The sequence below is a fragment of the Pelobates fuscus genome, chromosome 2 (genome assembly GCF_036172605.1).
Source record: "Pelobates fuscus isolate aPelFus1 chromosome 2, aPelFus1.pri, whole genome shotgun sequence".
NCBI lineage: Eukaryota > Metazoa > Chordata > Amphibia > Anura > Pelobatidae > Pelobates > Pelobates fuscus.
The window spans coordinates 9,965,014-9,988,299 of NC_086318.1; the positions used below are offsets into that span (position 1 = coordinate 9,965,014).

A 23,286-nucleotide genomic window follows, 5' to 3' on the forward strand; every position below is an offset into this window, starting at 1 on the left:
TAGATTCTCCTGAATGTACTCCTCTAAGACTAAGTTCTCCTTAGCGGATAGAGGATATACATTACCCCTCGGGGGCATAGTACCAGGCAGGAGATTAATCTTACAATCAAAGGACCTGTGTGGAGGTAAAGTATCAGCCTTCCTCTTATCAAAGACTGCCTTTAAATCCTGATACTGGGAAGGTATCTGTAAATCTGTGGGCTTGTTAGAGTTGCTAGGTGTGTCCACTAGGCACAACGGTGAGACTTTCTGTACACAACCTTTCTGGCAACCCTGACCCCAAGAGACTCTCTCACCTTGTTCCCAATCAATAGTAGGGTTATGCTTTTTAAGCCAGGGATACCCCAAAACTATAGGAACTGAAGGGGATGAGATAAGCATGAAAGAAATCTCCTCCTCGTGTAAAATACCAATGGTTAGTTTAACTGGTAAAGTTTCACGAGAAATAACTGGATCTAACAACGGTCTACCATCTATGGCCTCAACGGCCAGGGGAGTCTCCTTTAACTGAGATGGGATAGCATGTTTCTTGACAAAAGTTTGATCAATAAAGCTTTCAGCTGCTCCGGAATCTATTAATGCCATAGCTTTAAGTGCTCCCTTTTCCCAAGTTAAAGAAACCTGTACTAGTAGCCTATGATCCCTGTAATCATATGTAGAGGACAAAATAGAAACACCCAAGGCCTGTCCTCTGGAGAAACTTAGGTGCGAGCGTTTCCCGGACAGTTAGGGCAATTAAGGCGTAGGTGACCTCCTACTCCACAATACATACACCAACCCTCCCTTTTCCTATTTTGTCTTTCATTCTCTGAAAGGTGAGTGTTACCAATCTGCATAGGTTCTGGGAGAGCTAGAATAGTAGATTCAGAATTCTGAAATGCGGGAGTTAGACTTAAGGAAGGTCTATAACCAAAATCACGAGTGTTCTGCCTCTGTCTCATGCGTTCATCTATACGAGAAATAAATGAAATTAATTCCTCTAAATTTTCAGGAAGATCCCTAGTGGCAACCTCGTCTAGGATCGCATCTGACAATCCGTTCAGAAATACGTCCATATAGGCTTGTTCATTCCACTTGACCTCTGCCGCCATGGATCTGAACTCTAGCGCATAATCCACAAGGGTTAGCCTATGCTGTCTAAGACGTAATAGTGATCTAGCAGCACTGGCCTTTCTCCCTGGAGGATCAAAAGTCCTCCTAAACGTAGTAAGGAACGCATTATAGTTATAGACTACTGGATTATCATTTTCCCACAGAGGGTTAGCCCATCTAAGAGCTTTGTCAATGAGTAGCGATATTATGAATCCAACCTTCGCCCTGTCAGTAGGATAGGCGCGGGGTTGTAATTCAAAATGAATTCCTATCTGGTTTAGGAAACCACGACAAGTATCTGGAGCACCGCCATACCGTAAAGGGGAAGTAACACGGGAAGAAATTCCCCCTGTGGCTACCTCTAGGCCTGTGTTAGCAAGAGAGATAGATGGAGTACGAATTTCCTCTGCTTGCTTACTCGGATGGGATAGTAATGCCTGCAGCGCCAGAGCCATTTGGTCCATTCTATGGTCCATGGCTTCAAACCTTGAGTCAGGTGAACCAAACTGAGCGTTAGTACCTGCAGGATCCATGGCCCTGTCGTAATGTCAGGATCGGGACAGGGATCCAACACGCAGAGTACGAACAGTAGAGATGTACGTATACCGGACCTTAGAATGGCCGGAATAGTCAGAGACAAGCCGGGGTCGAGGGAACGAGAGGACAGGTAAGCGAGAGACAAGCCGAGGTCAAAGGACACGAGAGGTAAACAGGAACGATAGTACAAGCCGAGTCAAAACCAGATAGAACGATAAACATAAGAGCACTGAGGGACCAGACAAGCTAGAACCACGACAGGGCAATGAACCATTAGCCACATCCCTCTTTTATACCCTGGTTCTCTAAATCATGGCTCCGCCCTTGCCGAGCCCTGATTCGTTGTTCCGAACCCGATTGACAGGTCGGGATGTGATTGCCGTCATGACGTCGGCTCCTGAGCGTCGTGTCATAAAAGGAAGTGGGGTTCTCGCGGCCGGCGTGGGAATGACTATGAGAGCTGTGAGGATTAGATGAATCAGCCCCGCTGAGAGAACGGACGTCGGGAAGTCTAACCTCCTCCGAGGTAGAGACTTCAGGTACCCTGACAGTAGTCTCAAGCTTGGACAATAGAGTTATGGATACAGTATTTATAATTATGGAAAGTAGTAATGATGAATTACGGGTTACACTGCACTTGGACACAGGAGCTTGCATTACTAATACAGTAAATTCCCAGATATAGCAAACTGTCCTCTATATTTCCCTAACCAGGACCCACCAAAACTGTATCCACCTTTACCAGCTGAGAATCGGAAGCCTATTCGAGTTCTGTCCTTGTTTGACGGGATTGCAACAGGTGAGCAGACATTCAACAATTGGCCATACTATATGACTTACTTGTTTCTGTAAGGTATAACAGGAGATAATAATATAAAAATATAACATATGTTATAACTATTGCCAATGAAACCTGCAGTTTGCACAGTGAATATTACAAATCTAAAAACAATGTGGATAACGTGGTGGTTCTGTGGTCTTTGTACTGGAAAGTGGATCTTGTGGCTCTACGCGTTTCATGCCGTCGCAATCAGGACTTCCTCAGGAAATGGAAAGGATCCTTTCCAGTACAAAGACCAAAGTACCACCACGTTATCCACATCGGAAGGTATTCCTTAGCCCTTGGAGTCGCGACCAGCGGGCTTTTGATTGCACCTTTAGATTTATTACAGTGGTTGGTCTCGGGTCCGTTATTCCGGTCGTCCAATAGTACTGTTGTTTTGTTGTGTTTTTTGTTCTCGATGTTTTAAATTTTGAGCAATAAACTTTATTTTAATTTATATACATAGATCTTATTGTAGCACTTTGTTGTTACATCTCACCAGTCCTTGGGAACTTAGTTCCCTCTAGTTTTTATTTGGATATTCCATTCCTACACTATGATTTTTAAGTTGTTAATATAGGCTCTTTGGAGTGTGCCTACCGAGTGGCAGCTCTTTACCCTTGCACCCTCACTAGCTGGGTGCACCTGTGCATTGTTTATCAATATTACAAATCTGTAGAGCTTAAAACACACCTGGTAACCAGATCAAACTAAAGTGTATACCTCCAGAAAGGAGGAAGTGGCGCCCCTCATTGTCAACCATTCCAAGACGCGCAACACAGTTATTTCTTTGGTTTTCATTTTTGTTCTTGGGTAGGTCTGTTGGTTTTAAAAATGCTCAGGATCAAGGTAGAGCGATATATTGCATCTGAGATTTGTGAGAATGCCATTGCCGTGGGAACTACGCGACATCCTGGGGAGATCACATATGTAGGAGACATAAGACATATCACCCGCAAACAGGTGAGTAAAGTACATTGTTTAAAGTGCTTCTACCTCCCCACCAAAAAAAATCATTCCAACGCAGTCAAAATATATCTGAAGACAAATTAGGGACTACTTTGTCCTATGTATTTTTCTGCTTGACAAAAGTCAGGGCTACCACCATCAAGCTTTGTTAAGCCCTCAGCCACCACTAGTGACATCTGAGGGAAAAGGGCTCTGTCTATGGAGGATCCTATATCCCAGGACCTGAGTGATCTCCTATTCCAAGTGTGATGAACCGCCTGGCACCCGACTGGGTGCCTCTGCCAATCGCTTCTTCCTAGTAGCCTGGAGTTCTATAAGCACAGCACTGAACACCATAGGCACCGTAGCCCCTTAGCTGCCATAGCTTGGCTGGGGTCTCGCTGTCTTCCACCCACCCTGGACCCAAGCCCAGGATCCAGCTTATCCTACTCCAGAGAGTATAACAGGTATAGTTGTGTAGCTCTTACAAAAGCTAGTTATTATAGCCAGTATAGCAATTCGAAGCAGGTATAGCTGGTATAGCCAGGCCCGGACTGGCCATCGGGCATACCGGGCAAATGCCCGGTGGGCCGCGATGGCCGTGGGGCCGAGGCCGGCAGGGGAGATCATAGGATCTCCCCGGCCAGCCGCTGCAGGGCCAGCGCTATCCGAGCGCCGGCCCTGCTGTGTGTCTCCATGGGCCGGTGGGGAGATCAAAGATCTCCCTCACCGGCCCACAGGCACTGTTAAGGCCGCTGGCTGGGGAGTGTGTGAGGGAGGAGAGGACCGGCGGAGCTCTATCCAGCTCATCTCGCGAGAGTGAACTCTAGCCGGCAGGGGCTAGAGTTCACTCTCACCACTGGACCACCAGGGAAGGATGGCAGCATGGCACCCCACCCACAGGCAGAACGGATCTCCCCCCCTCCCAGGATAAAGGTAAGAAGGGAGGGGGGGGGAATATAACTTTTTTTTTTTTAATTATTCATAAAAAAATACTTAAATTTAAATAAAAAAATCACACTAACAGCCCAATCACACACACATCACCCCCAGCCACACACACAGCACCCCCAGCCACACACACAGCACCCCAAGACACACACACAGTACCCCCAGACACACACAGCACCCCCAGACACACACAGCACCCCCAGACACACACAGCACCCCCCCACACACACACAGCACCCCGACACAAACACAGCACCCCGACACAAACACAGCACCCCCAGAAACACAGCACCCCCAGACACACACAGCACCCAGACACACACACACAGCACCCTCAGACACACATCACCCCCAGACACACACATCACCCCCAGACACACACACACATATCACCCCCAGACACACACATATCACCCCCAGACACACACATATCCCCCCCAGACACACACATATCCCCCCAGACACACACATATCACCCCCAGACACACACACATCACCCCCAGACACACACACACATCACCCCCAGACACACACACACACACACAGCACCCCCAGACACACACACAGCACCCCCAGACACACACACACAGCACCCCCAGACACACACACACAGCACCCTCAGACACACACACACAGCACCCCCAGACACACACACAGCACCCCCAGACACACACACACTGCACCACCTACACACACACACTACATTCCTTGTCAGCAAACACATACAACATTCTCTAAACACACCCTCTCTACAACCCCTACACACACTACGTCACCTATACACACACACTACAGCACGTATGCACACACTCGCTACATCCCCTATAACACTATGCTCCCTATACACACACTCTCTACAGCCCCTAGCCACACATATTACACCACAAACACAAATTAAATTGACCTATTTACACAATACCACACCACACTCTACACACATGCAATCCCACATGCACCATACACTTTCCTGGCCCTTTTGTCCTCTGGTATCTCACCTGTGGAGACACCAGAGACAATTTAAAAGCAAACACAGCGCAAGCATGTTATTAAATTTGCTTGCGCTGCGCAGAACAAATACAGGGCCTTTTTCTAATGCCAGAGCTCTTCAGCGGGGCTCTGTGTATTGAACCAACATGCTCACTTTGAGAGGGGGCGTGATTGTCATTAGTGATGGCAAAACACACCCTATCTGGCCCCGCCCCCTTCTTAGGGGGCCGCTCTGATTGAAAAATGCCCGGGCCTAATTTTTTTCCCAGTCCGGCCCTGGGTATAGCTGTTCCCTACAATCACGAGACGAGGCTGTGTGTTGAGGGTGAAGTGAACTGACTTTAATAGGACCACACTTGGTCTTTTATGACAGTCCCCATGCAAGGGGCACTCCCCTCTGGACCTGAGAGTAAACCACAATAAAAACAAATACACAATCACATTGGCTCTCAGATCCAGGACACTCCCATACAAACTAGGTCAATCCCTCCTCTGTACCTGGGAGATTATGGAGTCAAGTACTGTATTAACTCCATTATCTCCAGATACAAAAACACACATTTTTATAAAACCCCAAAAATACCGTAATACACACAAAACCCCACACAAAAGTTACATCCCTTGATAGTCCTGATATGGGTGACCAACATATCCAAAAATAACCCAGATCAGTTCAGGGGTTCAGGAATTTCCTGGAAGTCATTTATTTGACTGACCGCACGCATGGTCCCATGCCCAAAACAGTTCCAGAGAATCAGGGCTTGTGGTTGGTCTAGTTCAGTAGTTTAAAAAGTGAACATACTACCGAACGGTATCCATAGTTCTACCCTGGAGCTTGTTCACCTTATTTAGACGAACGATTCCACCGAACAGTGTCTTCGTAAGTTGTATGGAACCGAACGCAGGCGATGATGGAAGTCCAGCTGTGTTCGGGAGTTTCTGTGTCTGATTTTAGTTCCATGAGATTCATGCCCAAATACCGCTGCCTGCGTTCATGCGAACAAGATGGCTACCACCTCGTGGTCGTCCATAGGAATTGTGGCCACCCAGACGAACACTTAGAACACTGCGGTGGCAATGTTACAAAGTATCAATTCAGGCTTAACAAGTTCCAGGGTGGTTTCTGGTCCGTGCGGTTGTTTGGTTACCGAACCATATAGTCCCAATTGCACGAACAGAGTCTTTTAAAAGTATTTTAGCCAGGTCTGTTGCGGGGCCCATAGTCCTGGGGCAGGAGGCTGGAGGCTGGCAAGCAGGCTCCTCCAAAAGCCCGTGGCAAGGTTCTGTTCGCCACGCCAAGATTACTTGTAGCTTGAGAATTACATTGTTAACATTAACGTAAACCGTCTTAGCTGCACTCTTCAACTTCTAGTCTAAATGATTTATACTCTTTGTTCCACTTCTAATGAACACACATTCTCCACCACAGATCCAGAAATGGGGACCATTTGACTTGGTGATTGGTGGCAGCCCTTGTAATGACATTGCAGTAGTCAACCCAGCCCGGAAAGGCATATATGGTAAGTGAAGCAAAAGTTACATAGTTACATAGTTACATAGTTACATAGCTGAAAAGAAACTTGCGTCCATCACGTTCAGCCTTCCTCACATATGTTTTTGCTGTTGATCCAAAAGAAGGCAAAAAAACCCAGTCTGAAGCGCTTCCAATTTTGCAACAAACCAGGAAAAAATTCCTTCTTGACCCCAAAATAGTAAATACATAAAGGGCCACGCTAAGCACCATGACAACTTGGGATCAATGTGATGGCTAAGTTTAGACTGTAGCCTGGTATATAGTAATCTTATTGAGAAAATTTCACATTTTTATCTGACTGAGCAGCCATGTTGGGTCATACTCTACTGTAAACTGACCAACTAGTGCTCAGCCTAACTTGCTGCTGCTGTGATTGCTCTGTACGACCCTGCAGCAGCAAGCAATTGGTCAGATAATAGTAGAGTGTGACCAAACATGGCTGCTCAGCCAGATACAAAGGGACATTTTGACATGAAAGTCAATATACATAATTTACATCAAAACATATTATTGTTTCATTAAATGAAATAAACTTATAAAAAAGGCAAAGTGAAAATTAGTTTTGAAGCTCCTCAGGCCCACTCCCTCTTTTACCATTGTGCTCTTATCAACTATCGATGGAGCAGATAAGAGTCAATTTACAAACAGAGTGACTGCCCTCTCAAACAAATCCATTGGGCGATGGCGTAGCAGGAGATACAGGTTTGGGTTTCTCTCACAGAGTGTATATAAACACCATACTGCATGTTATCTATATGCTTTCCGTGTGCAATATGTATGGATTTTATTGTGATTATGAAGGACTATACCCATTAACATAGTAGTAGGCTTGATGCAGGTCACACTATGACAGATAGTGGATGGCGTGGCCACCCTTGTAGTGTGTTAAGGTTTTTCCCTTCTTTTCCCCAGCAGGCACAGGATGTCTCTTCTTTGATTTTCCCCGTCTTCTCCATGAAGCTCAGCCTAAAGCAGGTGAAGATCGTCCATTCTTCTGGCTCTTTGAGAACGTGGTTGCCATGGATACCCACTTCAAAAAAGTAATCTCACAACATCTGGAGGTAAGAGACTGGAACCTGCAAACCTGGAACAAGTTCTTTAACATCTCCTGATGAGGAAGGTGTGACAAACCACCTTCCGTCAATCGCTGCTTCCTAGTACACCATAAGCACTGCATTGGAACACCATACCCACCGTAAACCCCACAAACCGCCGCAGCTTGGTTGGGGTCTTGCTTTCCTCCACCCACACTGGACCCAAGACCACCCACCCTGGACCCAAGATCAGGATCCAGCTTCTAGTGGGTAGACCTCTCCTAGTCCAGAGAGCGAAGCAGGCTGCTCTTATAAGAGCACGTGTTGTGATCAAAGGGAGTATAGTGATTATAGCAATCCACAGGGTGTGAATATAGCTCTCCAATCCCCCAAACATGAGCCTAGACTTCATGAAGGGTAAATCAAATCTCACTTTAATGGGAGCGCCACACTGGCCTTTTATGCAATCCCCAAGCAAGGAGTACTCCCACATGGACCTTGGGGGGAACTACAAGATAAAGTTACAGACCAATGACAAAGGTGTTAAAATGCACGATACAGATACTGTATTGACTCAATTATCTCCAGGCAGAAAAAAATGATATTTTATAAAACACCAAAAGTACATTTACTCATGGAACCCCTATAAAAATGTATATCCCCTGATAGCCCTGATCTGGGTGACCAACATATCCAAAAATCCCAGATCAGTTCAGGGGTTCAGGAAATTCCTGGAAGTCATTTATTTGACCGACCGCAAGCATGGTCCCATGCCCAAAACAGTTCCAGAGAATCAGGGCTTGCTGTCGGCCTAGTTCGGTAGTTTGAAAACGAACAAACTACCGAACAGAGTCTATAGTCTTACCCTGGAGCTTTTCCCCTCATCCAGACTAATGATTTCACCAAACAGTGCCTTCTAAATTGTATAGAACCGAACGCAGGCGATGATGGACGTCCAGCGGTGTTCGGGAGTTTCTGTGTCCGATTTTAGTTTCTAGAGATTCATGCCCAAACACCGCTGCCTGCGTTTATGCGAACAAGATGGCCGCCACCTTGTGGTTGTCTGTAGATATTGCGGCCACCCAGACGAACAATTAGAACACTGCCATGAGAAACGTGTGATACAGATTATCAATGTCCTGTTTATAATGAGTGTGATGATGTGTCGGTGTGATACAGATTATCAATGTCCTGTTTATAATGAGTGTGATGACGTGTCGGTGTGATACAGATTATCAATGTCCTGTTTATAATGAGTGTGATGACGTGTCGGTGTGATACAGATTATCAATGTCCTGTTTATAATGAGTGTGATGACATGTCGGTGTGATACAGATTATCAATGTCCTGTTTATAATGAGTGTGATGACGTGTCGGTGTGATGCAGATTATCAATGTCCTGTTTATTATGAGTGCGATGATGTGTCGGTGTGATACAGATTATCAATGTTCTGTTTATAATGAGTGAGGTGATGTGTCGGTGTGATACAGATTATCAATGTCCTGTTTATAATGAGTGTGATGACGTGTCGGTGTGATACAGATTATCAATGTCCTGTTTAGAATGAGTGTGATGACGTGTCGGTGTGATACAGATTATCAATGTCCTGTTTATAATGAGTGTGATGACGTGTCGGTGTGATGCAGATTATCAATGTCCTGTTTATAATGAGTGTGATGAAGTGTCGGTGTGATGCAGATTATCAATGTCCTGTTTATAATGAGTGCGGTGATGTGTCGGTGTGATGCAGATTATCAATGTCCTGTTTATAATGAGTGCGATGACGTGTCGGTGTGATGCAGATTATCAATGTCCTGTTTATAATGAGTGTGATGACGTGTCGGTGTGATACAGATTATCAATGTCCTGTTTATAATGAGTGTGATGACGTGTCGGTGTGATGCAGATTATCAATGTCCTGTTTATAATGAGTGTGATGACGTGTCGGTGTGATACAGATTATCAATGTCCTGTTTATAATGAGTGCGGTGATGTGTCGATGTGATGCAGATTATCAATGTTCTGTTTATAATGAGTGCGATGACGTGTCGGTGTGATGCAGATTATCAATGTCCTGTTTATAATGAGTGTGATGACGTGTCGGTGTGATGCAGATTATCAATGTCCTGTTTATAATGAGTGTGATGACGTGTCGGTGTGATACAGATTATCAATGTCCTGTTTATAATGAGTGTGATGACGTGTCGGTGTGATGCAGATTATCAATGTCCTGTTTATAATGAGTGTGATGACGTGTCGGTGTGATACAGATTATCAATGTCCTGTTTATAATGAGTGTGATGACGTGTCGGTGTGATGCAGATTATCAATGTCCTGTTTATAATGAGTGTGATGACGTGTCGGTGTGATACAGATTATCAATGTCCTGTTTATAATGAGTGTGATGACGTGTCGGTGTGATACAGATTATCAATGTCCTGTTTATAATGAGTGTGATGACGTGTCGGTGTGATGCAGATTATCAATGTTCTGTTTATAATGAGTGCGATGACGTGTCGGTGTGATGCAGATTATCAATGTCCTGTTTATAATGAGTGCGATGACGTGTCGGTGTGATGCAGATTATCAATGTCCTGTTTATAATGAGTGTGATGACATGTCGGTGTGATACAGATTATCAATGTCCTGTTTATAATGAGTGTGATGACGTGTCGGTGTGATACAGATTATCAATGTCCTGTTTATAATGAGTGCGGTGATGTGTCGGTGTGATACAGATTATCAATGTCCTGTTTATATTGAGTGCGATGATGTGTCGGTGTGATGCAGATTATCAATGTCCTGTTTATAATGAGTGCGATGACGTGTCGGTGTGATACAGATTATCAATGTCCTGTTTATAATGAGCGTGATGGCGTGTCGGTGTGATACAGATTATCAATGTCCTGTTTATAATGAGCGCGATGACGTGTCGGTGTGATACAGATTATCAATGTCCTGTTTATAATGAGTGCGATGACATGTCGGTGTGATACAGATTATCAATGTCCTGTTTATAATGAGTGTGATGACGTGTCGGTGTGATACAGATTATCAATGTCCTGTTTATAATGAGTGTGATGACGTGTCGGTGTGATGCAGATTATCAATGTCCTGTTTATAATGAGTGTGATGACGTGTCGGTGTGATGCAGATTATCAATGTCCTGTTTATAATGAGTGTGATGACGTGTCGGTGTGATGCAGATTATCAATGTCCTGTTTATAATGAGTGTGATGACGTGTCGGTGTGATACAGATTATCAATGTCCTGTTTATAATGAGTGTGATGACGTGTCGGTGTGATGCAGATTATCAATGTCCTGTTTATAATGAGTGTGATGATGTGTCGCTGTGATACAGATTATCAATGTCCTGTTTATAATGAGTGCGGTGATGTGTCGGTGTGATGCAGATTATCAATGTCCTGTTTATAATGAGTGCGATGACGTGTCGGTGTGATGCAGATTATCAATGTCCTGTTTATAATGAGTGTGATGACGTGTCGGTGTGATACAGATTATCTCTTCTTTTTCTCTTTTTGTATTTGTATTTACTTTGTATCACACAGCCTGGTTACAATGCTGCTACCCATCCCATGTGTTCCCTATTAAGGGTTAATAAGTAAAGGGGTGTATATAAAAAATACCCCTTTCTGTCTCATTAGAGATATCTTTGCCAGAAGCTCAAGGAAGCAGGCTGAAGGGTCAGTGTTAGGACCCGCTTAGGGGGGGTCTGCCTTGACGTTGGCAGGCGGGCATCCCTCCAATGGCCATTGGAGCAACTAAATGACCTCCATTTGTCTAAATATACATAGGGATTAAGGAAAAAGCGCAGGTAACATTTTCTTTTCTTTGGTTTTTACTACATATTGGGGCTGATGTGTGTTGTAGTCCATGCTGCTTTAGCGCAGGACTTCTCTTTTTGTATTTGTATTTACTTTGTATCACACAGCCTGGTTACAATGCTGCTACCCATCCCATGTGTTCCCTATTAAGGGTTAATAAGTAAAGGGGTGTATATAAAAAATACCCCTTTCTGTCTCATTAGAGATATCTTTGCCAGAAGCTCAAGGAAGCAGGCTGAAGGGTCAGTGTTAGGACCCGCTTAGGGGGGGTCTGCCTTGACGTTGGCAGGCGGGCATCCCTCCAATGGCCATTGGAGCAACTAAATGACCTCCATTTGTCTAAATATACATAGGGATTAAGGAAAAAGCGCAGGTAACATTTTCTTTTCTTTGGTTTTTACTACATATTGGGGCTGATGTGTGTTGTAGTCCATGCTGCTTTAGCGCAGGACTTCTCTTTTTGTATTTGTATTTACTTTGTATCACACAGCCTGGTTACAATGCTGCTACCCATCCCATGTGTTCCCTATTAAGGGTTAATAAGTAAAGGGGTGTATATAAAAAATACCCCTTTCTGTCTCATTAGAGATATCTTTGCCAGAAGCTCAAGGAAGCAGGCTGAAGGGTCAGTGTTAGGACCCGCTTAGGGGGGGTCTGCCTTGACGTTGGCAGGCGGGCATCCCTCCAATGGCCATTGGAGCAACTAAATGACCTCCATTTGTCTAAATATACATAGGGATTAAGGAAAAAGCGCAGGTAACATTTTCTTTTCTTTGGTTTTTACTACATATTGGGGCTGATGTGTGTTGTAGTCCATGCTGCTTTAGCGCAGGACTTCTCTTTTTGTATTTGTATTTACTTTGTATCACACAGCCTGGTTACAATGCTGCTACCCATCCCATGTGTTCCCTATTAAGGGTTAATAAGTAAAGGGGTGTATATAAAAAATACCCCTTTCTGTCTCATTAGAGATATCTTTGCCAGAAGCTCAAGGAAGCAGGCTGAAGGGTCAGTGTTAGGACCCGCTTAGGGGGGGTCTGCCTTGACGTTGGCAGGCGGGCATCCCTCCAATGGCCATTGGAGCAACTAAATGACCTCCATTTGTCTAAATATACATAGGGATTAAGGAAAAAGCGCAGGTAACATTTTCTTTTTTTTTGATACAGATTATCAATGTCCTGTTTATAATGAGTGTGATGACATGTCGGTGTGATGCAGATTATCAATGTCCTGTTTATAATGAGTGCGATGACGTGTCGGTGTGATGCAGATTATCAATGTCCTGTTTATAATGAGTGCGATGACGTGTCGGTGTGATGCAGATTATCAATGTCCTGTTTATAATGAGTGTGATGACGTGTCGGTGTGATACAGATTATCAATGTCCTGTTTATAATGAGTGTGATGACATGTCGGTGTGATGCAGATTATCAATGTCCTGTTTATAATGAGTGCGATGACGTGTCGGTGTGATGCAGATTATCAATGTCCTGTTTATAATGAGTGCGATGACGTGTCGGTGTGATGCAGATTATCAATGTCCTGTTTATAATGAGTGTGATGACATGTCGGTGTGATGCAGATTATCAATGTCCTGTTTATAATGAGTGCGATGACGTGTCGGTGTGATACAGATTATCAATGTCCTGTTTATAATGAGTGCGATGACGTGTCGGTGTGATACAGATTATCAATGTCCTTTTTATTGTTCCAGTCAAACCCTGTTATGTTTGATGCGCGAGAGGTGTCGGCAGCGCACAGAAACCGTTACTTCTGGGGCAACCTACCAGGAATGAACAGGTAGATAAATACTAGGGAGGTTATTGTCCCTACATTGTCAACTGTCAAATCATAATTCAAATAGAATAATAAATCTGTGGCATGCCGGAGGGGGATCCATGGCAAAACTCCCATGGAAAATTACATAGTTGATGCAGAGTCTGGTTTTAATCCATAAAGGGCATAAATCACCTAACATTCCTAAATTGTTTGGAATAACGTGCTTTAAAACATCAGGTATGATGTTGTATCGATCAGGTAGTGTAAAGGTTACGCCCACTTCACAGTGACAGACCAAACTCCCCGTTTAACGCACCGCAAACAGTCCTCTATATACAGAGTAAACATGGCTCCCTCTATATACAGAGTAAACATGGCTCCCTCTATATACAGAGTAACATGGCTCCCTCTATATACAGAGTAACATGGCTCCCTCTATATACAGAGTAACATGGCTCCCTCTGTATACTGTGTAAACATGGCTCCCCTCTATATACAGTGTAAACATGGCTCCCTCTATATACAGAGTAACATGGCTCCCCTCTATATACAGTGTAAACATGGCTCCCTCTATATACAGACAGAGCCGGACTGGCCCACCGGGATACCGGGGAATTTCCCGGTGGGCCGGTGGACTTGGGGCCGGCAGTGCAGCATTTGACAAATTTTTCCCTCCTGTGAGGTTTTGTTTGGAGGCTGGGGCAGACAATCACCGAGGTGCCTGCTACACAGTCAGAGGTGGCAGCCAGCTGCAGCAGGGAGGAGTGAGTCTCTCTCACACTGCCAGCTCCTCTGCACGGCCTGTCTGGTAAGGATCCAGCCCCCGAACTGGAGCTCCGCCCACCAGCCTCAGCCTGGTAAACTTTCACATAGGAAAAGGAAGCACCTCATGAAGGATCCTCACACTGAACTTAGAATCCACACTGCCAGGGACAGGTAAATGTAAGATTGATACTGAGAGAGAGAGAGAGAGAGAGAGAGAGAGAGAGTGTGTGAGAGAGAGAGAGTGTGAGAGAGAGAGAGTGTGAGAGAGAGAGAGTGTGTGAGAGAGAGTGTGTGAGAGAGAGTGTGAGAGAGAGAGTGTGAGAGAGAGAGTGTGAGAGAGTGAGTGTGTGAGAGAGTGAGTGTGGGAGAGAGAGTGAGTGTGGGAGAGAGAGTGAGTGTGGGAGAGAGAGTGAGTGTGGGAGAGAGAGTGAGTGTGGGAGAGAGAGTGAGTGTGGGAGAGAGAGAGAGTGTGGGAGAGAGAGTGTGTGGGAGAGAGTGTGTGAGAGAGTGAGTGTGTGAGAGAGTGAGTGTGTGAGAGAGAGTGAGTGTGAGAGAGTATGTGAGAGAGTGTGAGAGAGAGTGAGTGTGAGAGAGAGTGAGAGTGAGTGTGAGAGAGAGTGAGAGAGAGTGAGTGTGAGTGAGTGTGAGAGTGTGAGTGTGAGAGAGTGAGTGTGAGTGTGAGAGAGTGTGAGAGAGTATGAGAGAGTATGTGAGAGAGTGTGAGAGAGTGTGTGTGTGAGAGAGAGAGAGTGTGTGTGTGAGAGAGAGAGTGTGTGTGTGAGAGAGAGAGAGTGTGTGTGAGAGAGAGAGAGTGTGTGTGTGAGAGAGAGAGTGTGTGTGTGAGAGAGAGAGAGAGTGTGAGAGAGAGAGAGAGAGAGCATGTCTGTAGTGTGCAACTGTTTGTCAGTGTGCATGTAGTAAGCTTGTGGCTCTCAGTGAGCTTGTAGTGTGCATGTGTGTATCAGTGAGCTTGTAGTGTGTATCAGTGAGCTTGTAGTGTGCATGTGTGTATCAGTGAGCTTGTAGTAAGCTTGTGGCTCTCAGTGAGCGTGTAGTGTGCATGTGTGTATCAGTGAGCTTGTAGTGTGCATGTGTGTATCAGTGAGCTTGTAGTGTATATCAGTAGGCTTGTAGTGTGCTTGTGGCTATCAGTGAGCTTGTAGTGTGCAGTGGCTATCAGTGAGCTTGTAGTGTGCTTGTGGCTATCAGTGAGCTTGTAGTGTGCTTGTGGCTATCAGTAAGCTTGTAGTGTGCTTGTGGCTATCAGTGAGCTTGTAGTGTGCTTGTGGCTATCAGTGAGCTTGTAGTGTACATGTGTGTATCAGTGAGCTTGTAGTGTGTATCAGTGAGCTTGTAGTAAGCTTGTGTGTATCAGTGTGCTTGTGTGTGAGTGAGCTCGTAGTGTGCTTGTGTGTGAGTGAGCTCGTAGTGAGCTTGTGTGTGTCTGTGAACTTGTAGTGTGCTTGTGTTTGTCAGTGAGCATGTAGTGTGCTTGTGTTTGTCAGTGAGCATGTAGTGTGCTTGTGTATATCAGTGAGCTTGGCTGTAATAAGCTTGTGTGTGTGCCAGTAAGTTTGACAGTTGTGAGCTTGTGTATGGTGCAGGGAGCTTGTCTGTAGTGAGCTTGCTTGTGTGGGTCAGAGAGCTTCTGTGTTTGTCATTAGTGAGCTTGTGTGGGTCAGAGAGGTTGTGTGTGTATTGAGCTTGCCTGTAGTCAGCTTGTGTTTGCCACTGCGTTAATCTGTAGTGTGCTTGAGTGAATGTTTGTCAGTGAACTTGTGTGCAGCAGTAAGCTTGTCTGTAGTGAGCTTGTGCATGAGTCAGAAAGCGTTTGTGTGTATCGGTGAGCTTGTCTGTAGTGAGCTTGTTTGTGTCAGTGAACCTGTCCGTAGGGAGAGAGTGTGTATCAGTGAGCTTTTCTGAAGTCAGTGTGTGTGTGTGTACCATTGAACTAGTGTGGTTTATTAGTGTGGAACATCCTTTTAATATATATATGCTGAAATTATACAATTGACACACTGATGCCAATATGCTGATATCGGCATGGAGTATTTCCCTGCTTAAAGAATTGTCCCCAAGCAGAGCCAATCACAAAAGACAGGGGGCAGCCTGGAGGGTGGGTGTTACAGCACTGTAACACCCATGGTTCATCTGGAGCGAGGGGCTGCACATAAGACACAATTCTCCCAAAGCACATACATATATATATATATACAATACAAGCATACTATGAATTAGAGGGCTGGAATTATTTTTTTTCAGGGCTGCTTTCTATTCCCAGTCCGGCCCTGTATACAGAGTAACATGGCTCCCTCTATATACAGTGTAACATGGCTCCCCTCTATATACAGAGTAACATGGCTCCCCTCTATATACAGTGTAAACATGGCTCCTCTCTATATACAGAGTAACATGGCTCCCCACTATATACAGAGTAACATGGCTCCCCTCTATATACAGTGTAACATGGCTCCCTCTATATACAGAGTAACATGGCTCCCTCTATATACAGTGTAAACATGGCTCCCCTCTATATACAGAGTAACATGGCTCCTCTCTATATACAGTGTAAACATGGCTCCCCTCTATATACAGTGTACACATGGCTCCTCTCTATATACAGAGTAACATGGCTCCCCTCTATATACAGAGTAACATGGCTCCTCTCTATATACAGTGTAAACATGGCTCCTCTCTATATACAGAGTAACATGGCTCCCCTCTATATACAGAGTAACATGGCTCCCCTCTATATACAGTGTAAACATGGCTCCTCTCTACATACAGAGTAACATGGCTCCCCTCTATACAGGGGCGTACCTGGAGCATTTGGCACCCGGGGCGGATCCTTTATTTGGCACCCCCCTCCCCAACTTTGAAATGTAAAAAACAGCTTTTAAAAATGTATGTTTATGCAGTGTGTGTATAGTGTGTAAAGTGTGTGTATATTGTGTGTATAGTGAGTGTGTATAGTGTGTACAGTGTGTGTATAGTGTGTGTGTATAGTGTGTATAGTGTGTGCAGTGTGTGTATAGAGTGTGTATAGTGTGTGTATGCAGTGTGTGTAGTGTGTGTGTGTATAGTGTGTGCATAGTGTATGCAGTGTGTGCAGTGTGTGCATAGTGTGTACAGTGTGTGTGTATATTGTGTGTATAGTGTGTGTAGTATGTGTATAATGTGTGCAGTGTGTATGTAGTGTGTGTGTATAGTGTGTGCATAGTGTATGCAGTGTGTGCATAGTGTGTACAGTGTGTAGTGTGTGTAGTGTGTGTATAGTGTGTATAGTGTGTGCAGTGTGTGTATAGTGTGTGCAGTGTGTATAGTGTGTGCAGTGTGTATGCAGTGTGTGTAGTGTGTGTATGCAGTGTGTGTAGTGTATGTGTGCATAGTGTGTACAGTGTGTGTATAGTGTGTACAGTGTGTGTGTATATTGTGTGTATAGTGTGTGTATATTGTGTGTAGTGTGTGTATAGTGTGTGCAGTGTGTGTATAGTGTGTATAGTGTGTGTCCCCAAGCCCCTAGTCACACAACCAAATAAAAAAGCCCCTATCTACCCCCCTCACCCTAAAAAATAGTGAAGGGGGAATAAAATTACTACCCTGTAAAGTAAAATTCTACTTACTATTCAACGTCTTCTTCTTCTAAAATCTTCATTTTTTTAGCCCCAAAAAAGGGCAAATAAAAAGCCATCATACCCGTCGAACTTAAAAATAAAATAAAAAACCCGAGCACAAAAAAAAAATTAATCCATCTTCACCCATGGAGGGCTCCGTGTCAGTGTGTATCAGGGATCCTTAGGATAGGTGTCAATCCATATCTGCCAAGTGACCCTATGTAGGGGGAACAGTCCCTATTCTGCTCTGTGTCAGTGTCTAGAGGGAGTATCTGCAGTAACACAGAGTGTCTGGGGGGAGTATCTGCAGTAACACAGGGTGTCTGGAGGGAGTATCTGCAGTAACACAGAGTGTCTGGGGGTAGTATCTACTTGTAACATTTATATGCACTAAAAAATAAATAAATAATAAATTGAAAAAAAAATAAAAAATGGTTGCAGCTTCCGAATTAATCTAAAATGGATGCTGTCCAGTAGGTGGGAGGGTCTGCTAGGGAGGGTGTGCTGCTGATTGGCTGTAATGTGTCTGCTGTCTGTGAGGTACAGGGTCAAAGTTTACTCAATGATGACGAATAGGGGGCGGACCGAACACCGCATGTGTTCGCCCGTGGTGGCGGACGCGAACATGCTATGTTCGCCGGGAACTATTCGCCAAGGAACCGTTCGGGACATCACTACTCCTCAGTTTCTTCCCCATATGGTGTCTCCACTGCTTTACTTTGTCTTTGGATCAAACCAAGTTTCTATTTAGCAATCTGAATCATGCTAGTGATATTTATTATCTACCGTGCTATAAAATAATGATAATAAACATTTATTGAAACTTAAAATTATCTCACAGGTTTGTTCACTAAAAGGAGAATTGTTGGGAATTCAACTTCAAATCTGAACTTTGTAAGAATTCCCGACAGCTTTTGACTAGTGAATAACCTTATTAATTTAGTTTTGTATAAAAGTGAATTTTATCACAGTCAAAGAATGTGCAGTGAATGTCTATCACTGCCCGAAGTTGGTCACTGTCTTATTCTGCACGTGTTTGATTCTGTCTCCTTGTCTAGGCCTCTCGTTGCTACAGCAAATGATAAATTGAATTTACAGGATTGCCTCGAACATGGCCGGGTAGCCAAGGTGAGTGATGTAAAGATCTGTTTACCGGGGGCACCCATATAGAAGGGTTTCTGACGCACAGGTCCGGCTGTGCTGCAGCAGGAGGTCCTCACATTGACATACAGGACGGTAATCCCAACTAATCTGCTTTATTTTAATGTATCTGTCGGCAGGAGTTTTTTATTATTAAAGCTAGCCTTGTTTATTATTATTAAAGCTAGCCATGTTTATTATTATCAAAGCTAGCCAGTGTTTGCTGACGTCGTGCCCCATAAAAAATAAAATAAAAAAAATTAAGAACAAATTAAAAACATGGAAACATAGAATGTGACGGCAGATAAGAACCGTTTGGCCCATCTAGTCTGCCCAGTTTAAAGGGACACTATAGTCACCTGAACAACTTTAGCTTAATGAAGCAGTTTTGGTGTATAGAACATGCCCCTGCAGCCTCACTGCTCAATCCTCTGCCATTTAGGAGTTAAATCCCTTTGTTTATGAACCCTAGTCACACCTCCCTGCATGTGACTTGCACAGCCTTCCATAAACACTTCCTGTAAAGAGAGCCCTATTTAGGCTTTCTTTATTGCAAGTTCTGTTTAATTAAGATTTTCTTATCCCCTGCTATGTTAATAGCTTGCTAGACCCTGCAAGAGCCTCCTGTATGTGATTAAAGTTCAATTTAGAGATTGAGATACAATTATTTAAGGTAAATTACATCTGTTTGAAAGTGAAACCAGTTTTTTTTTTCATGCAGGCTCTGTCAATCATAGCCAGGGGAGGTGTGGCTAGGGCTGCATAAACAGAAACAAAGTGATTTAACTCCTAAATGGCAGTGAATTGGGCAGTAAAACCTGAGAGGCATGATTTATACACTAAAACTGCTTTATTTAGCTAAAGTAAGTTAGGTGACTATAGTGTTCCTTTAAAGCAAAAAATTACCTGTGATCCTCCTTCTGCGACGTCACTCCCCCTCCCACACAGAGGGACACCCCGGAGGACAGGCTGATGGGAGGGGGCTGTGCTGCCATTGGTGCCATGTTAGACGTGCTGATGTCAGATGCCGATTATGCACAGAATTCACATTAGCCAGGCAGGCTAATGGCTAGGATGGCTAATGGCCAGGCAGGCTAATGGCTATGGCTGGCTAATGGCTAGGCTGGCTAATAGCAAAGCTAGAGGTGCAGTTAAACCTCCAGCAGCATAGAGAGATATGCCTGTATGGGCTGCGTTTCAGACTGAACACATACAGATTTCAAGCAACATCACCACTTCACAACACTGAACAGGTCTTGGTGCTTAGATGAACCATTTAAATATTGGAAATCCTCTTGTGTTTCTATTTACTGCCCTATATACATTACTAAGGTTATTCACTAAACTCCAAATAAAGCAAATCGGAATCTGAATGGCAAAATGAAGGCAAACATAGCTATTCTGAAAAAAATCTCCAACTCGTAATCAAAGCTCAACTACTAAACTCAGCCATGTAGATTTCAGTCAGTAATCCGACACTGTGTATAATAACCCAGACTGTAAGCTCACACACTGTGTGTAAGTTCCCACACTGTGTATAATAACCCAGACTGTAAGTTCACACACTGTGTATAATAACCCAGACTGTAAGTTCACACACTGTGTATAATAACCCAGACTGTAAATTCACACACTGTGTATAATAACCCAGATTGTAAATTCACACACTGTGTATAATAACCCAGATTGTAAATTCCCACACTGTGTATAATAACCCAGACTGTAAGATCACGCACTGTGTATAATAACCCAGATTGTAAGTTCACACACTGTGTATAATAACCCAGACTTTAAGTTCACACACTGTGTATAATAATGCAGACTGTAAGCTCACACACTGTGTATAATAATGCAGACTGTAAGCTCACACACTGTGTATAATAACCCAGACTGTAAGATCACACACTGTGTATAATAACCCAGACTGTAAGTTCACACACTGTGTATAATAACCCAGACTGTAAATTCACACACTGTGTATAATAACCCAGACTGTAAATTTACACACTGTGTATAATAACACAGATTGTAAGTTCACACACTGTGTATAATAACCCAGACTGTAAGTTTACACACTGTGTATAATAACCCAGATTGTAAGTTCACACACTGTGTATAATAACCCAGACTGTAAGTTCACACACTGTGTATAATAACCCAGACTGTAAATTCACACACTGTGTATAATAACCCAGATTGTAAATTCCCACACTGTGTATAATAACCCAGACTGTAAGATCACGCACTGTGTATAATAACCCAGATTGTAAGTTCACACACTGTGTATAATAACCCAGACTGTAAATTCACACACTGTGTATAATAACCCAGACTGTAAATTCACACACTGTGTATAATAACCCAGACTGTAAGTTCACACACTGTGTATAATAACCCAGTTTGTAAGATCACGCACTGTGTATAATAACCCAGACTGTAAGCTCACACACTGTGTATAATAATGCAGACTGTAGGTTCACTTACTGGGTCTATTGTGTCAGGAGGATCAATAAACAGAACTAATCGCCAACTCAAATGGAAACTTGTTACTCCAGACAATACTGAGGTTTATATAGCAGAATAAATGTAATTTGTTATTATTATTATTATTTATTAATATAATCCCAGAAGGCCCGGTGTTGGTGTCATTGCAATCATATTATATAATGATATTCGTTCAATGTAACGTGCCGTCCCTGTAAGATTTTACCTTCATTGTAATAAAACCAGGACTAGTCACAGTGTGTCTTTTATATTCCCCCCAGTTTAGTAAAGTCTACACCATCACCACTAATCCGAACTCCGTCAGGCAGGGCAAAGGCCAGAAGTTCCCCGTGATCATGAAAGAGAAGGAAGACATCCTGTGGTGTACGGAGATGGAGAGGTGGGACGGGTTTAAGAATGGACATAACGGAGCAATATCGAGGAATAAACCCGTGATTACATAGGAAATGGGCCGACTGGGTTTTATTTCATAACCGCCACGGTTATTCGATAAAGTGAGAGTGAAGGGTGAAAAAAGTCCTCTACACTCCCAGATTAGCTTCTCTGGCATTAAATCTGAAATTCCCTTTGATTTCTCACATCAGTGAATAATCCAATCTTTAATATGTGGGGTAGTGTGAGGATACTGCTCAGGGTTTGATTAAATAGAGTTACAGTGTCTGTCTTATTTTTGTTACAAAATGGAGTCACTTTTGCTAAGTACATTTTAAATTTCTATTTTAACACAAAATGTCTGCCAGTGAATATACTGACAGTAGATCCAATAACAAACTGACTGACATTTTGTAGTCGAGAAGTTTTTTTTTTCTTGTGTTTTTGTTTCCAATTTAAATTACTATGTAACAATCTAATTCCATCAACATGACATGGTTATGGTGCTAGGAGGTCCTCTGTGAGAGCATAGCAGGGGTTTATAGCATAACTAATTCAGGAGTCCCGTGCGGTCTCATTAATGAGTTGAATAACCGGACACGTACATAGGCCACGTTTCTGTTCGCCTGCAGCGTAATGCGATCACGATTATCCAGAGTAAAGCTACTCGTGGCCGTATCCACTGGGCTGCTGCATAGACTGTCATAGAAAGTTATGATAGAACCTGCGCATGTTACTACAAGCTCAATGCCAAGCCATGCAGCCATATATGTGCGCACACACAGCTCTTCATACGGGGTGAATATATAGTGAAATGGACGCCATAGCCTGTGTGAGAGGTGTAAGTAGTTATGGTGTTTGGACTGGAATACAGACCGTGAACGAATGATGTCAAAGTAGAAATTTGATTCACTATTTTTCTTGCTTTTAACCCCAGAGTCTTTGGATTTCCTGTCCATTACACTGACGTTTCCAACACCACCCGCACGGCCAGACAAAAGCTCTTAGGACGTTCCTGGAGCGTGCCCGTCATCCGCCATCTTTTCTCCCCCCTGAAGGAATACTTTGCTAGTGTGTAGGTCCCCAGCCAGGAGGAGGGGGATCAGTAACCGGATCAGACCGGAAATGTATTTCTTTACCACCTTTTCCCATCATGCTTTCTGTTAATAATTTTTCTTTTGTTATTAGTTATTTTAGGTTTCCTTTCTGTGTTAACCAAAATACTCAGGAGTCAAGTTAACGAGTATTGTAATAAAAATATATATATTTTTTTGCATTTTAGATAGAAAATATAGTTATACGGGGTTTCTTAATGTTATAAAGCCATCGGTTGCCATACACAGTGTATATGTTTTATA

At 43.7% G+C, this 23,286-nt stretch overlaps 1 protein-coding gene across 1 annotated transcript in view; it reads left to right on the forward strand.

Moving 5' to 3' along the window:
• DNMT3A (DNA methyltransferase 3 alpha) overlaps nt 1–23,007 on the forward strand; it is a 69,885-nt gene extending 46,878 nt beyond the window's left edge. The window contains exons 10-17 of the mRNA XM_063441565.1: nt 2,344–2,428; nt 3,270–3,415; nt 6,768–6,858; nt 7,785–7,933; nt 13,468–13,553; nt 18,970–19,039; nt 21,817–21,935; nt 22,866–23,007. Of these exons, the coding sequence (XP_063297635.1) occupies nt 2,344–2,428; nt 3,270–3,415; nt 6,768–6,858; nt 7,785–7,933; nt 13,468–13,553; nt 18,970–19,039; nt 21,817–21,935; nt 22,866–23,007 (888 nt within the window). The remainder of the gene's footprint in view (nt 1–2,343; nt 2,429–3,269; nt 3,416–6,767; nt 6,859–7,784; nt 7,934–13,467; nt 13,554–18,969; nt 19,040–21,816; nt 21,936–22,865) is intronic.
• Nucleotides 23,008–23,286: the final 279 nt, after the last annotated feature.